The sequence below is a fragment of the Zeus faber genome (genome assembly GCF_960531495.2).
Source record: "Zeus faber genome assembly, chromosome: 4".
NCBI lineage: Eukaryota > Metazoa > Chordata > Actinopteri > Zeiformes > Zeidae > Zeus > Zeus faber.
In genome coordinates, this window is record NC_137191.1 from 7,575,866 (window position 1) to 7,593,703 (window position 17,838).

A 17,838-nucleotide genomic window follows, 5' to 3' on the forward strand; every position below is an offset into this window, starting at 1 on the left:
TGTATATATGTATATATAGTATATAACTAGGGGGTCCAGCCGGAAGTTTGAGTAAGTGAAATATTATTTGTGGTTAATGGGGGGTTTCCAGTTTACGTTGTGTAGTAGTATGTTAGTTATTGTTTGTTTCAGTTTTTTGGCTTGTTTTCACGTTGGTGCAATTGCTGCAACTAACCTGGACCATGTGTTTTGCTGCGTGCAGCTATATTTTATTATTCGGGGTCAGGCCCGCAGCGCTGGATCCCTATTGTTCAGCCTTTTTTTAAATTTTATTCTCATTTAATTTCATTCATTTTTCTCGCAAAAGGTATCTGAAACACAACCAGGGTGGTACGAACAGACATGGTTGAGTCATGGTTATCAATATCGATCTACACTATTTGGGGAAGAAATGTCTGGGAAATACTGCCGTCATTTCATTGCGTTCAGGAGTGGCCCGCTTTGTGACATCATCCTCTGATGTCATAAGTCAAAGCGTAGTCAACAGGTTGTTTGCATTTTATTGTGCTAGAGTCCAGAGTTTGATCCTACGTTTATTAAGGAGAAAAGCATGAAATGCCAGACTGTGGATGCATTAATGATGTAAGTCAAATGACAACCTCATCACCCTCACCTTTATTATTTGTTTGATACTGTTCAGACCTGTAATATTTTAGTTGAGTATTCCTTTGTTAGCTGTAAACCATTTCAGTCCACCTCCAGAGCAACAGGTCCGAATCGTTCTCGTTTTATTTTTGTCCCGAAAGTTTAAAAAGTTGATGAAAAGTCTGTGAGGGACATGCAGCGTTTAATCCGTTTGAATGGAACCGTGTGGTTGGGAACATCCACACGGAGTGATTTCCTTCTACAGAGACACCGTGGGGCAGGACTCTGTGGACTACAAGAAGTAGACGGAAAAACGTCTAATTTTTAGGAAAAAGTCATAACATGCAACAAATTCTAGTGTGATTCTGCCTGTCACCAGGACACGGAAAACTTGGGTCACCACGTCATTACCTCAGCCGATGCTGCGTTGAATGGAAACTTGTAGAATTGTAACTCCTTTTAGTGGTAATGGTGACGTAAGGACCAGTGACAGCATGATTTATAATTGGTGTCGACACAACGTGATAGTGTGTTTTATGAGAATTCTGAATGATACTGCATATTTTAAAAATTATTATTATTATTATTATTATTACTACTATTATTATTCTATATTTTTCTTTATTATGTGTGTGGGGGGGGTTCAATCAAGAGCCGGCCTTCCATGGTCCTTACAGGAATAGATTATCACTTAACAAACAAGTCTCAAACATTCTGCTATTTCTGTTTATTCCTGTAACTAGTGGCTGTACAGTGTCTCCTATTACTGGGACGGTAAGACTCAAGACACATACAGCACAATGCTGTTTGTGTGTTTCTTTGTCTCTGTTGTGTGTGCGTGCGACTGAGAGAGTATTATTCAGTGGTCGAGGCTGTGTGTGTGTGTATGTGTGTGTGTGTGTGTGTGTGTGCAGCATGCAGAACAGGTGTGTGATTATTTAGTTACAAATGTGGACAATGGACAATGTCTTGGAATTAGGTGGTGGAGAGACTGGTTGTGCTGATAGGACTGGTTGAGGCATGACCTTTACTGGATTTATTAAATACTTTGTCTCCGGTAAGACAACTTTTTGGGAAAGGAATCTGTCCCACACATACTAGAATACAAGAATATAAATCATAGGACTATGGCTTATAAAGAAAAAATGCTTCAAGAAGGCACATTGCATTAAAAAAAAAAAGTGTTTATCAGAAAAGGTTTACATCTAAAAAATGTATGTAGATAAAATAAATTCAGAATAAAAACAAAACCAGAACTAAAATCCATTTAAAACAATGACACTTTTACCCCCATGTAAAACTACTCTATTTATATTTATATTCCATTTTATATTGTCCCTCCTTTTTTAGAATATCATCATCCAAGCCATTGTTTTAAATGGGAAAAGTGGTGTATCATAATCCACAATAAGAACAAACAATCGTTGATTTGATTTTCAGTTGCTGTTGATGTGTGATTTTGCAGGGTGCACCGTGTTGTTTTGGGTGCTGGCGCAGGCCTCACTGAGCCGCTGTAGATCCTTCAACAGCTCTGCAAACCGCTCCTCCTAATGGCACAGAAGAGTAACAACCCGCCGTCAGTACTTCTTCCCGGGCTTCAGATTAGAGTGTCTGTTTTATTTTTGTTGTTTTTTGGGTTTTTTTGTATGTCAATAAATCCCTCTTACCAATGTGTTTATTCTCTCCGCTGCTGCAGTGGCAACATTCAGCTTCTTCTCGTCCTCCTCCCTTTCTTCTTCAATCACACCCAGCCTTTGTAACACAAGGTTTTGTAGGTCATGTTTTTACAGTAAGCAGCGCAGGAAGTGCAAAAATAACAAACATGCATCCATGCGAGGGGTTCAAATTACAGTAGCGTGTCAGGGGCTCGTTGCGGATTTGATGGATAAAACATTTAAGAGCTTTCCTCCGGGTCCACGGTCTCACCTGAAGGTGGCGCTGGCCAGCTCTTCCTCCCGCACAGCCAGCAGACTCTTCAACTCGTCCACCTCCGTCATGAGAACGGCGTTCTGGCTTTGGCTCTGAGCGATGAAGTCCTCCAGCCGCAACGCCATGTCCAGCTCGTTCTGCTTCACCCCGTGGAGAAGGTCCGACAGCTCCTGCGCATGCTGACGGAAGAGCGGAAACAGCGCCAGGTTACCTTTAAATCAGAGGCCGTAGTCGGTGGAGCAGCGCCGGGGCATCTTTTCAGCAGCTTTGACGTACCCTGTCCAATATGTTCAGCTGTTCATCCTCAGTTTTGGTCTCGCTGGGTTCCTTTTTCTGATCTTTGATCCAAGGAACTGGTGCGGGCGGAGGCTTGTCACTAACGCTCTGAAACACCATGAAAGCTTGTTTGCGCAACGCCGAGGTTCTACTAAACGGCAGAAAGTTCAAGGGATGAAGCCGTGGATGCATTTTGGCAGATCTGCTAGAAGGTATTGGGGCGGGCTTATGTTGAGGCAGACTCACTGTGTTGCTATGGGCGATAGCACGTATAGGTCTTCACACTCACCTGATTTGGTAAAGAGATTTTTGGCTCGGCTGGCTCCATTTCCTGCACCTGCTCCTGGCACTCTATCTGCAGGTGCTCCGTGCTTGTCTGCCTCTTCAAAACATACTTTTTGTGGCCGCAGGGCCTGTGGGGAGCACTCTGAGTTCTGGTGACTGGTTTCCCACCTCTCATGCTCCTCTTGGTCCGCATGTCCCTATCGAGTGAGAGACAGACAGAAAAGATGTGTGCTGCTGTGAAACGCAATCCCACCTTATACCATATACATACTTAAATGGATGCTTGGCATGTGAGATGATGGGTAAACAAAGTGCACCTTACCCATCCCTTAGGCCTTTTGCGTCTGTGGGAAGACGTTGAAGAGACGACTGGTAAGACGACTGGTGAGGGCTGTACTGGTTAAGGTTTTTAGGAGGAACATACGTAGGCTTGTTTTGGGCCGAGGGGCTGCAAATAAAAAAAAAATTATGCCTCGTCCATGGTTCAACATTTCAAAATGAAATAAAACACTCTGGAGACACATGCCACCACCTCACCTGCTGATCGTGATTCGAGGAGCGTCGGGGCCGAGGGATTTCGTGATGTGGTTCAGAATGGAGGGCAGGGGATGCAGCCTGTCCACTGTGTCCTGTTGAAGAAACAGCGTATACGTGGGCTCAGTACCACCTTACGAGGTCATACACAGTTACACCCGGTTTTATTGTGTTGCGCACTCACCTGGTCCATCTGGGAAATGATGTCCACCAGCAGAGCATGGAGCACGGCCAGGCGCAGGGGCAGGTCCACGTAGCCGTCAAAGGAGGTCATTGGGATCTCTGAGTCTGTGCTGGACACTGTGTGGAGGAAACCCCTCATTCCCTCCCAGTGCTGCTGCAGAAAGTCGTTCATGAAGAGCATGTACTCCTCCTTTTCTCCAAACCTGAGCAAGAGAAAGATATTGATTAATCAGCATGCACACGATTTATTTAAGGGACGGCTAGGGGGCAGAATACAGAGCTGGACCATGCAGGCCGCGTCGTCATGATGTATGGAGGCTTTCGACCAAAAAAGAACCTTCTTTGAAATACATTTGTATGGTCTTTCATTGCACATGAATGTATTGGCCCCAATACATCCACGACCCCAACAAAAGAAAATCCCTTCTGATATGATGTATGATGAAATGGACAGTTTATATGTTTTCTTGGTATATTAAACATTTCCCAATAACAGTTTTTTCCTTTTTTTTTTTTTTTGTCCCCTGGGTCTCAAAATGGAATTCTTGTCTTTTCGGTCAGTTAAAGGTCGGAATTGAACCGAGCGTGTGAAACGGTGCTTGCGTCACTGAGCAGATGCGGAGCTACTCACAGGGTGAAGTTGGCCAGGTTCTGGACGACCTTGGCAGTGAGCGTGAGGGTGCGCAGGGTGGCCGGCTCAGGATAAGGCTGCGTCAGACCAAACAGGGAGGGGCTGAGGATCGCAGGACACAAGAAACGAAGGAAGAGCGACGCCGAGATGAGGCGCTGGCCTATCTCTGGCCTTCCCTGGTCCTCACATAGCTCCACCCAGCTGGAGAAGATCCTGTTTAACTCCTCTGGGAAGGATCTGCCCGGAAGAATGTCTCATTAGTGTCATTCGGTGCATTTTTGTTGTTATTTCAGCCAAGAATCGAGTGTCTCTTGTCTTACCCATGCGTCTCGGTGATCTTCTTCATCACTTCCTCGCAACGCTCCCTCAGGTGCTTTTGGTTGTTGGACAGCTCTGCAGTGTGGCATTTAAGAGGATCGACTTCACAGCTCTCTACTGAGGCATAGAGGCCGCTAATGAAGTTTCCTGTAATGAGGAGATAGAACTTTAAATTGGTACCAAGACAGAGAACCTTGTTTTACCAGTGGGAGGGGTATAGAGGAGAAACTATTATTATTGGAAAAAGTCATCTTAATGTATTTGGTATTTACAGAGATGTTCAAAGGGCATTATATAGAGAAGCACCTCTAACCAATCATCCCTACCAAGTGTGTCAATCAGGTACTTCTGGCCGACCAGCTTCATATATTCATCTATGGCTTTGGTGGCGAGTGTGTTTTCCCTGAAGATCAGAGCCTCCTTCTCCCCAAGACGCTCCACTTCTGCACTGCCCAAAGCAATGAGGAACTCCTGACAAACAAAAGCAAAGAAAGAAAAATATTACACCACTTTACCACTGTTTAGATGCCAGTATGTGTGCTTATTACGATCATTGACGACAATGAAAAGGTTTCTTCAAGCCATAACCAATAATGTTGAAATTAACACTTTATGGCACACACCTTGGCTTTGCCAATACTCTGCAGCACATGTACCAGGGCCCCTGCCAGCTCCTCCTTCTCCTTCACGGTCAGCAGTGGTTCCAGGCTGCGGCACATTTCCACATAATCCACTGTCACAAACTCCGCAAACTCTTTGTACTTTTCCATCGGTAAAACCTGCAGATTCTGGAACCGGGCCTTGATGCGGAGTGAAGCCTGGGGCCCCAGAAGCTCCTTGCTTCCCCCGGCGCCTGAAGCCTTGTACGGCACGATGGGATGCCAATTCTCCTGATAAGCTCTCCCCCGAATCTCGGCCAAAGGTATGGCCACGCTCCCCAGCGGGTGTAGGCAGGACTCGTCCCGGGAGTGACGCTTCTTCTTGGGGTCCTCGTCACGGAAGAGGTGCAGAGTCACTTGGGAGACCGAGGGCAGGTTGTCCAGCTCGAAGAATTCCCCCCAGAATAAGTGACACCCTCCAGCCAGGCAGCCGCCGCTTGCCGGGCTTCCCGAAGCCCCAGCGGCGCTATCCCCCGCCGCGCTGGAGCGCTGGGAGGACTTGCCTACAGCTCGGCTGCTCGTGCGGGCAAACAGCGTCCCGTCCAGATGCAGTTCACAGTAGTAACGTCGTTTGGGGGGGAGGTCCTTGGCCTCATTCACCCAAAGACTGAGGGAGTTCTCTGTGCGTTCAATGTTATCCTGCAAATATATGAATATTTTGGGATGCTGGACCATATCTGTTTTGTTTTGTTTGTCTGGTGTTTGGTAATGTCTGTAAAGTACTCACTTTATTGGGCTGGGCTGCGCGCCTCAGGTCCTCAATCCAGCGGTCGCGCTCAGCGGCAGACGAGCAGCCAAAGCAGTGGCTGTTCTCAGAGTTAATGACCTTGTAAAGGTGATTTGAAAACAAGACTCAGGAAAGCCACTCGGACCGAATATTTCATTTATGCTCCAAATGGAGACACATTGGGAGAAATCGGAACTTGATTTTTTAATAGATGTAAATACAGAATGTAGAGCTCAGAGGTCAGAACTACCTCAAAGCAGTACTTCTCCCCCAGGATAGAGCTGTGGACGGGTCTGACGACAGTGCTGGTGTCCGCACTAAGATCCAGACTCCCTGCTGCTGTCACTGGAATGGACACAGACTCCCGAGAGCCATAGAGTCTGGAAAAAAATTAGAGAAGATACAGTCACAATAATTCAGATTCTGGACATTCAGTTTTCAATTATTAGGATTATTAGAATTTTTGGTTAGTGTCTGTGGGTTGCTTGAAAGGCATTAATAGATTAGTATTTGGGGTCCAGCCCGAAGGGCGGGAATCCTATATAAGTGTCTGGCGCTCAGAAACTGTCCAATACACAGACAGGAATTAAAACGATTTGTATTCAGGGCAGTCCACACCAAGTTTGATTCAGATTGGTTGATATTTGTAGTATGTGAGTAAAAAACAGTGTTTTTCCCAACTCCGTTGCCAATACAAAAAGGTCTCATGGACACACTGCAGACTGAGACCACCGGGAAATGCCTATTGGAGAGGGCGCGATCCTCGCTCTGCTGCGCGTCCCCGGTCCCTGTTTCTCCAAACAAAACAAATAAAAGCGGAGTGTTTTTATTGTTGATATACCCCCCCCCCCCCCCACACACACACACACTGCTCCCCGCGCCGCATATACTGTACGTTCCGTGGATTTTTTCCCAACCCACCGCATCAGCTGCCTCTCTGTATTACACCACCTCCTGATTTAAAAATAAAGCACTGTACATAAGGCTGTATTATATTAGACAATTACTTTGGTTATATGCCATCTTGAATTGTAGTTAGTTATAACAATAACCTTAATAAATTTCTCCATATTGCACGCAGGACTTATAAATTGTTTCATCACACACGTCACACCAACTAACCTGGACTTCATGCATTGTTGCCTGCAGCTGTATTTATTATTATTGGGGGTCCAGCCTGAAGGGCAGGAACACTATTGTTTTTGCTCTGATCCAAAAAGGCGATCAAAGTGTCTCTGGGCGCTATGTGAAATTTTTTTTTTCTCATCTCCGTCTGCGATACCAAAAGGTCACGTGGAAACACTGCAGACTACTGATGGTCACAGAGAATGGCACATCCAGAACTTACTCGCAGCACAAACTCCCGAAATACAAACAGCTTATTAACTGTCCGAGCAGAGAGGAGAACACGCTGGATCACCCCTACACCAAGTTTTGTTTACTATTTCAAGCACTCGGTGCACATATTCACTACGAAACCAGCCCGACTTCTTAATATTGGAAATCGCCGTCAAGATTACACCTCCGGAAGACTGAGCTCTGCTCCACTGGAGATCCTGCATCCTGAGGAGCCCAGCGAGCCTATCATCATCCCGCCTAAGAGGTGTCAGAGGGCGGCGCAAGGAAGGAAAGGAAAAGCGGGTCAAGAGTGCCGGCCCTTGAGCCAGGCTACGGGCTGACCCGCACAGACCAGCCCTGACCAGCCTCTTCCTTACCAACTCCCGGTCAACAAGATGGGCGAAATAAGACTGAGAATTGCTTCGCACAGCATGGACAGCTGTGTGACTTGGCTGGACGGCACCATTCCCGACGCGGCTATCGAGCGAGCGGGCCACTCCGTGTACCGAGCAGACAGGACTGCAGACTCCGGTAAGAGTAAAGGTGGAGGAGTGTGCATGTATGTTACATTAATAATGACAGCTGTTGTACAGCTACCGGCAATGGGACACACTTTCCCCCCAGACCTAGAATGCAGTACCTAGCTTTGAAATGCAGACCCTTCTTTCCGAGAGGGTTTACTGCCATCTAAATCACAGCTGTTTACCCCCACATGCTAAGATAGCCCTGGAGGAACTGCGTAAGCGCCATCAATAACCAGCTGAATGCACATCCAGAGGGAATCGTGACAGTAGCAGGAGACGGGAAGGAAAGACGTTGTGATGTTGCCCAAACGCCACAAAATAGTTAATTTCCCAAACAGGGACAAAAGTATTCTTGACCAGGGAGAATACAGAGCCGCCACACCTCCACACCTTGATTTATCAGACCTCGCCTGAAATGAATTTGTTTGAAAAAGGAGGAGGCATTTTAGAGTGGCCACAGGGAAAAGTTCAAGTGGTAAAACACATGTTTGGCAAGGCGGTTACATACATTTGTATTAGTCCTTAGGTATTAAGCCAAACTCCAAATGAATGGTAGTCTACATTAAATCCTATATTTCATAGTCAAGGCCAGATTTGTTGCCGTTATAGCAGAAGGGTGTATTCCATTACGGATGATTTCAACATAATTTTGTTATGTCATCTAGAATTGTAATTAGTTATAACAATTACCTTAATAATTTCCTCAGCATGGTAAATTGGGCTTTTACATCGTTCGTCACACGCATCACACTGATTAACCTGGACCCCATGTATTGCTGTCTGCATCTATACTGTATATATTAGGGTCTGACCCGTAGGGACCTGGGGCATTTCAGACATCTTGTGGTACAAGTTTGCTCCAAACTACTTTTGGAGCAGGAATTATTGAAAAACCATTGCAAAACTACGGATAGTTTCAGAACATTCACGCATCGCCGATACGGCTATGTTCTGCAAAACACTTTTAGCATTTTTCCGGCTAAAAGTGTCTAGCGCATGGCAACCGCCAAACCCACGGACATGGTTGAGGTCTCCTTGGATCCAGGGCATTTCAGACATCTTGTTGTCCAAGTTTGATCTGCATCAATCAATATTCGGAGCAGGAATTAGTGAACAACCGCTGCAAATTTACCCGACGTAGCAGAATGTTGCCGTAGCGTGATTCATTTGTGAAGCGGGGCACTTTGTGCCGTTATCATCCAATTTGTTATATATGCAGGCTGTGTCTTTTGAGGGGACCTTCGCATGGGGCGAGTTGCGCAGTGTAGGCTCCATTGGTGTGTAGTGGTTGCTTCGCGCGGGATTTGCCCTGGGTCGACACAATGCTGCGTTCCATGGAAATTCGGAAGATTGGAACTTGTGTTAGTAGAAACGCTGCGTTTCACAAAACTCAGAAAACTGTAATTGGTCACAGAGGGCCGTCACCGCCTCACTTCGTCATCCCGAAACGGCACATCAAAGCCAGATGTGTTGTCATTATAACATACTGTAAGGCTGTTTTCTATTACTGACAATTAATTTGATCGTGTGTACCTATCAGGAGAACAGATTGCTGCGACTAAACTGGACCCTGTGCATTGCCGCCTGCAGCTATATTTATTATCATTATTACTATTACGGTTACTGTTTTGCCTCACAAGAGCAATTTACCTTCCTTTGCCCAGTCCGATGGTGTTTAATTGGGTGGTGCTGTTCCTTTTCATTCGGCTCTCGATGCGTCGCTTAATGAGCGCCTAGGAGGTGGAAAAGAAAGATTAAAAACAAGTGGAAAATAAGGTAATGGTGGCGTGTATTTCCTGTTTCCTTCATATAAACAAAGAACACAAGAACCCATCTCTGTCGGACACACCCTCACTCCTCCATCTTGGTTCTTTGGCCGCGTCCCGCCTGCCTGGCCCACGTGATCGGAGCTACTTTCTAGAAGTGGAGAAGAGCTTTTAGAAATATCTCAAATAAACAATATTCAATAACGTTCGCACATTTAAAATTATTTTGTTAACACAACTTGTTTACATTTCAATTGAATGCAAATTGGAGGCCAGATTACTGGCTTCTGTGAAGCTATTTATTTTGTTTAATCATGTTTTTTTTTTCTCATTGACATGAACACATTGTGTGTAGTATTTTCTGTTTATTGTTGATCGATTCAAGGGCTGAACAAACACCACATTTCTTTCCTTCTGGGCAACGCCACGGCACTAGAAAAAAACATTTTCTTTTTCTCGGTCCAGGATCATTTCATAATTTTCAAACAGCGACGTTTACTCAATATCACAACATGTAACATGAAGTCACACAGGATGTGGTTTTCAGACGTGCTCAAGATTTTAATACAGGGGTTGTTCCATTTTTTCAATAAATTGCAGAAACATTGTCAACATCTGGAGAGAATGGACACAACTTGAAACATACAAAGAATTTGCGTCAGAACAAGAGAGAATCACTTTAGATTCCGTAGATAAGGACATCACGGTTTGAATTAGTATTAATCCAGAATTTCCTTTGGTTGCTCAAAAAAACACTCAAAGGCACGTTGAAGTAATTGATTCCCGTAGATGCAGTTTTCTCATTCAAAATAAGAGGACCTGACTTTTATTTAAAATGCTCTTACCCGAAGCCCCGCCACATACAATCCAGCGTCTAAATCCCATCATTTAGTCCAAAGGGGTGTAGAAACTGGCAACCCAGTTCAAAGCGATTCCGAGACGCTCCAATCTTTTGAAAGTTTTCCTTTAACTAAAACAAACTCAGAACTGCTTGAGCGCTTGGAGTCCAGCTACGATGCCAGCGGGGGACGATGAATGAGAGCCGACGCGCTCTCGCTCATTTAAGAGCCTCAGATTGGTATAAGTGGAACACCCGGACACGATGTTATCACAACCCAACATTTTTGGAGGAAGTCATTTGACGGCGACTCGCACGCAGTAACCGTCTGCTATTTCCGCTACACATCCACATTATATTATACTTGGTTGCAGACATCTTTCTACAGGGTCTATTGTATTTAGGTCTTAGATAAGATAAATGGATAACACGTGTGTGTGTGTGTGTGTGTGTGTGTGTGTGTGTGTGTGTGTGTGTGTGTGTGTGTGTGTGTGTGTGTGTTGACCTGTGTTGATCTCTACAAGGTTCTGCATGCTGGTGTTGGACAGACAGCTGCTGACTCGGTTGCGTGTCCACATCACAGGCTGAAAGAGACACAAACCACGTTCTGTCATTCTACCGCGTTACACTGTTATTTGGGGTTTTTTTTAGAAACGTGCGCCACTTTAACGTGAGGAATTACGGTGCCCGCAGTGGTTGCATGTGTTATTTTCGTCGTGCGACCACAAGAATTGGTGCGACTACAACACAGGGCAGGGGAGGGGTGAGCGCCGGGTGTGTTTGTTTTCGTTCGCTTACTACCTCTTCCTCTGGCGAGATGAGGATCTGGCCATCTTCAAGGCTGCAGTTGGTGATGTCCCACAGGGGGACTTCTTGGGGCGGCGGACACTGCAGCCTGGGCAGCTCCGCGGGCGTCTCGTTCTGACCCACATCTGTTGGGGTACACACACACACGCACACACACGCACACACACACACACATAATGTACAGATACATTAATAAATAAATAATATCTAATTATTTAAAAAAATATATGTATATAAATATATATATATATATAAATTAAACAAATACATTAATGTATGTAATAATTCAACATAAATATTTAATTTGGTGCACCTTTACTACGAGGTGAACTGCGCGTTTCACGTGAAGATGTATGCACGTGCTGACCATTTATTCTTCATTTTGGGAAATTGGAACATAAAGGCTTTTATCTCACAAAGCACTTAGCCACTCCCATGCAGATTCCCACATTGTGGCTCTGATGCTATCTCCCTCCCTCTCTTGACCCACCATGACACACCAGGGCACACTCACTCTCTCTCTACCCCTTGCTCTATAGATAGATAGATGGATAGATAGATAGATAGATAGATAGATAGATAGATAGATAGATAGATAGATAGATAGATAGATAGATAGATAGATAGATAGATAGATAGATAGATAGATAGATAGATAGATAGATAGATAGATAGATAGATAGATAGATAGATAGATAGATAGATAGATAGATAGATAGATAGATAGATCGATCGATCGATAGATAGATAGATATGAGATTCACCAACAGTTTGTTTGAGAATGACTTTGGCTCTAATGAATGCAGTGCTCATCCAAGGAAAAACAAACCCTCTTCATATATGTCGGCTATATTTATTCACAATTAAAGGGCATGCGGACATCAATTATATACGTTGTTTTTTTTGTTTTGCGGGCAACAACTTTCATTTGTATTGCAACGGCCCATCCGGCAGCGCGACCGGAACATGGTGTGGTCACTGTCACTGTTGATCAGAACCGTCTCAAATGGATGATGGAACAGCAGCACTGCCCTTAACGCGCCACATAGGTTTGCTTTCCAGTGCACATGCTTCAGTTCTATACCAGCACACAGAAGATATGAGAGAAACACATTTTTTTCCCACTTTACGAAATGGATGACAGACAGACAGACAGACAGACAGACAAACAGATTATCGCCTCACCGTGTAGTAGATTTGAGGTGCTGTTGCGGCTCTGCAGCTTCGGCCTCTTCAGCTTCTGCGACACGGTCTTCAGGTACTTCTTGATCAGGGCCCCGCCGCCCCCTCTCTGCGAGGCGTCCATGGGGGAGCTCCCCGAGGCCTCCGTCGCCGCCGCCGCCGCTGCCGGATGGGCCGAGGCGGCGGCAGGGGACGACGTCAGGGTGGCGAACAGCGACCCCGGCGGCTCGGACAGAGCTCTCCTGAAGGGGTTCTTTCGGGCCCCGGACCCCTTCGGCTCTCCGCCCTTCCCGGCGGATGAGGGGGGCTTCTCCCCGGGGTCCTCGCTCAGGGCTTTGCGCCAGCTTTGCACCTTGCTCCATTTGGAGGTGGAGCTCTTCTGGACCTTATTGGCGGTGGGCTCGGCAGGAGCGATCCCTCCTTCTGCCTTGACCTCGCCGGGGGATCCCTTGGACCCGGTGAGCCACTTGTACGTGTCCAGTGGCTCGGCGAGCGGCTCCGTCCGAGGTTCCACCTCCATGTCGGTCTGAGCCGCTTCCTTCGGTGGATGTTCCGGTGCAGGGTCTTTCTCTTCGACGCCCATTTATAATATCTGGACTTACCGACTTAGCCGGGATGCATCAAACTGTTTTATTTGTTCTTATTTCACAGGCCGCTCGGTATCTGCACAGGGTCCCTTACCTGTCGCTCGCTGCCGTCGATTCTCGCCTTCGCTGGCTCCGTCTTGATTCTCGCTTCCTGTGTTGCAATGTGTCAGGCGGCAGCGGCGCCAGCGCCTGCAGTCGCTTCCCTGCAGAACCCTCTTCTCCCCTCGCTCAGTGGCTGCGCGGTTACACTGGTATTGAGACGGTCAGCTATTCGGAGAAGCCTCGCAGCTCTGTCCACGCTCTCTTTCTGCTTCGCCACTTTCCTCGCCCTCCCGCCCTTCGCGTGGAGGGTTCCCGCCGAAAGGCTCCTCTCCCGCCGAACGCCAACCTTTTCTTGAGGGGGCGACTCTTTTATCCACCGTTAAACTGACGTTACACGCGGTTGTTCATCTGAGTGCGTGATGTTTTTCGCCTCCAATGTCACCGGCTCCCCTCCCCCTGTCTGTCAGTTCAACTGTCATTTGGGGTCGCTCACAAACTGAGACCAGGATGTGGTTTTTTCGTTCTCTCCTTTAAAGGTTCTGTGCTTCCCTCATCACCTCTATGTGATGGGAGGTGGACTCATTCCATTTTCTCCCTCTGGTCTCTTTATCTGCTTAATTCGATAAAAAACAATTTTAACTAGAGGGGGGCCTTTCCCAGTGTATGGCTACTTGCCTTTGCATAAATGTGATGCGCTAATAAAGCGCAGTCAAGTATCATGCTTCCCGCCAGTGCTCCACCAGATTGACTTCAGCAACAATGAGACTGAGAGAAAAAAAAAAACCAATTAAAATAATAGTTTTTTAATTTAAAAAAAACAACCAAAAAAAAACAACCCAAACAATAATTTCACAGATAGAAGGGGAAATGGTGATCCGAGCCTCGGGTTCTTTTGCACAGCTCTTCATCACAGTTTTTAGTCTGTGGGCCTGTGGGCAAAATGTGGGTCCAGAGACGGATCGTACTTCATCACATGAACATAATTGCGTTGCTCAGCTGTAATCGGATCGATGGTGACCGCGCAGCCGCTGCACTTCCTGTGGAGTCTCACCACTTCCTGAGCGGATACCGCTGCTCACACCTGCAAGACGAGCTGCTGTTTTTCATGCAAGATGTAACAGCAATTAGACATGCACAGAAGCTTCTTGGGAAGTCGGTTCACGTTTATCATAATCCAATTCAAAGAGATTGACTTAAGGTATTTTAAGCACACGTTCAGGCAAATTCATAAAACTTTATTATTATTATTATTATTATTTATTTTATTTTATTTTTGATTCATTTTAGCTTCGACAACTACTTAGTTGTTCTGTCTTCATACAATATGCTGCTTTTCAGAATTACTCATGACACTTAACGGATTGCAGTCACTGATTTATATTCTGGCATGCAGTGTCTGCTTCTGGAATTCGCTGACGCAAGTGTCTTGTTATCTCCACATGAAAATTCAAACTTCCCTTGAAACTGGCTGCGGTGGTGATGAGTTGCAGGGAACCGATTTAACTCTTCACCTGCTATACGGTATTTGCATGTGACGTCTTAATCGGCCACTAGATGGCGACAGACGCTCGTCTAGAGTCCAGCTGACGGCACATCATTGTACTGTATGTGATACTACTGTACCACCTTGTAAGTCTTGGATGCGATTCATATTTATATTATTATTATTATTGTTATTGTTTACATTATCCAATCACATATGAATGTGAACATATTAATTTTCTGTGACATACCTGTCTGCTTATGTACATACTTTCATGCAGACGTCATTGGAAATTATACTTCGACTATATGTTTGACATTTTCTAGTTGAGTGTAAAAACCTTTGCGTACACAACATAACATACACGTAACACAATAAATCATCATGTGCAAAACGAGTATAATGCGGTATTAATTCTCTGTGAAATAAAGCCTCAATCATGTAAGAAAAGTGACATCAACATTGCGTGTTTACATATTAATCACACAGCTCTGACCCGTGGAGGCATGGACTCCGCCAGACCTCCGAAGGTGTCCTGTGGTGTCTGGCGCCAAGACGTCAGCAGCAGATCCTGTAAGTCCTGGTAGTTGGAGGTGGGGCCCCCGTGGATCGGGCTTGTTGTTCCAGCACAAGCCGTGATGCACTGCGTGTTTCCGGCACCTTTCTATCGCAGCGGCATTAACCTTTTCAGCAGTTTGTGCTACATTAGCTCTTCTGCGGGATCGAACCAGACGGGCGAGACTTCACTCCACACGCGCATCAGTGAGCCCATGGGCGCCCATGGCCCTGTCAAAGGTTCACCGGTTGTCCCTTCTTGGACCCCTTTTGGTAGATACTAACCACTGCATATGGGCGGAGATGGAGACGCTCTGAGCGTCCAGCCATCACAACGTGGTCCTTGTCAAAGCTGCTCAGATCCTTACGCTTTCCCATTTTTCCTGCTTCCAACACATCAACCTCAAGAACTGACTGTTCACTTGCTGCCTAATATATCCCACCCCTTGACAGGTGCCATTGGAATGAGATGATCAATGTTATTTACTTCACCTTTCAGTGGTTTAAATGTTGTGGTTGATCGGTGTGTATGTATGTATGTATGTATGTTTGTGTGTATATATATATATATATATATATATATATATATATATATATATATATATATGATCCTCTACTGCTTTCAAAGGGGACATGCTAATTGGCCAACACTCAAATTTGCTACTACAAGCTGTTGCGTTGTTCTCCTTGCTCAACCCCTGCAGCCCTCTTAAAACAATTCCCTTTTTCAATGCGGTTGCACATTGAACAACAGACAAATCTATTCAAAAGCGTTTTCCCTTCATTGATGGCGACGGACGTTTAGTGGAGGGAAATGGTTCGTAAAGCTCAAAAGTGCGTCTTTGTTTTTTGTTTTTTTTTGTAGGGTGTCCTTTAACCTTTGGTGCGAGTGTCGAAAGATCTTTGAAACATGATCATCTTAATCCTTTCACTCCCCCGCATTTGGCTTTACCTGTTACAGAAAGAGGTGTGTGTGTGTGTGTGTGTGTGTGTGTGTGTGTGTGTGTGTGTGTGTGTGTGTGAGTGTGCGCTTGCAAAACAAAATTAATCATAGGCTTTTTTAAGACTACATAGCTGAGTCCAGAAAGGTGTGGAAATGGAAAATAAATACCAGGGCCAAATACCTTAAAATACACGTTGAACTGCCTCTTATTAATAGGAGGGTGGATTGGGAGTCGTTCGCTTGTGTTGCCTTGCTTAATTTCACAAGTTGGCAGGTTGCATTTGTGTGCGCTGGTCACAATGCTTCTCCTTCACACGTGTATCAAGTTCAAATTCAAGAGATTATTTGTCGCATACATATACATCACGGTGCATGTATACATGACACACATGACATTTTTCAACTTTTTAGGCTTTTAAGTTTTTCTTACAATAACTTTTCAAACTTGCTTAATTTGAACCACATTGCAAAAATAGACTTTACGCAACTACGTGCGTGATGTGTGTGATGTAACTGTATGAATATGAAACAGGACATTACCGTAAAGCAGCATGCATGCTCTGCCAAACTGCCCAAAATATGAACACTTCAATGGGACAAGTTATAAGCTATAGCCATGCAGGCAATGAGAAAGCCGTGTAGGCTAAGTTGATAGAATAGGAGATTAGCCTTTAAACTTGGGCGAGGGCCGGCCAAAACATAGGTATAATACTGATTTCCTTAAATGAGCCTCGATATCATCAGACTCTGACATAGCAAAATGTTGTTTTTAAGACTTCATTACGGTAAAGCAATGCAATTTTTTGAACTTCCAGCTGTTCTGATCAATGCCTCTACCTGCCTGCTCAAGATATCCACATTGCTCATCTGAAATATATTGTGGGTAAATATCTCATGAAAGCACCAATATTCATCCCCAAAATATCCATTATTATGGATTTTAGTATACGTTAAAAAAAATAAAAAATGATAATATATATATATATATTGTGATATTTGACTTTGTCAATATCGCCCAGCCCTATGAGACATTTAACAGACAGCCCTATGAGACATTTAACAGACAGCCCTATGAGACATTTAACAGACAGCCCTATGAGACATTTAACAGACAGCCCTATGAGACATTTAACAGACAGCCCTATGAGACATTTAACAGACAGCCCTATGAGACATTTAACAGACAGCCCTATGAGACATTTAAATACCAAACCCTCATCCTCATACTGCATCCGCTTCTGTGGACCTCACAGCACCATCGCAGCCAGTCTAGAGTGAGTGTGACGCTGGGTGGCTGCTTGTTTACCGGCATTGCTGCTGTTACGGATCAAGAAAACATCGTATAGACAGGGGACATTTGATTCCCTGTCTCATCAACGCACGCACGCACACAGCGGAGGGAGGAATTCAGGAGATATGCAAAAGATATCATCATATCATGGTCATATGTCGTATGAACAACATTTGTGTTTTATATTAAATAACCATATTATAATACAATTATTAAATAAATTACAATTGTATAAATATATCATGATGTATTATATCAACATATGTATATACCGTAATTCATTATAAGAACATCAATTCTTTACACACACACACACACACACACACACACACACACACACACACACACGCACGCA

The 17,838-nt window shown here is 45.0% G+C and overlaps 1 protein-coding gene across 1 annotated transcript; it reads right to left on the reverse strand.

Moving 5' to 3' along the window:
- Window positions 1–1,925: 1,925 nt before the first annotated feature.
- On the reverse strand, window positions 1,926–13,165 carry rasal3 (RAS protein activator like 3; the record flags this gene model as incomplete). Its single annotated transcript, XM_079998908.1, has 19 exons — window positions 1,926–2,132; window positions 2,253–2,337; window positions 2,512–2,693; window positions 2,791–2,898; window positions 3,080–3,272; window positions 3,398–3,523; window positions 3,613–3,704; window positions 3,794–3,995; window positions 4,424–4,660; window positions 4,744–4,888; window positions 5,068–5,212; window positions 5,365–6,039; window positions 6,128–6,226; window positions 6,378–6,507; window positions 9,640–9,722; window positions 9,839–9,906; window positions 11,099–11,177; window positions 11,395–11,525; window positions 12,586–13,165. 19 exons carry the CDS (start codon window positions 13,163–13,165, stop codon window positions 2,022–2,024), a joined length of 3,471 nt encoding a protein of 1,156 aa, XP_079855034.1. The 3' UTR covers window positions 1,926–2,021.
- Between the last annotated feature and the right edge of the window lie 4,673 nt (window positions 13,166–17,838).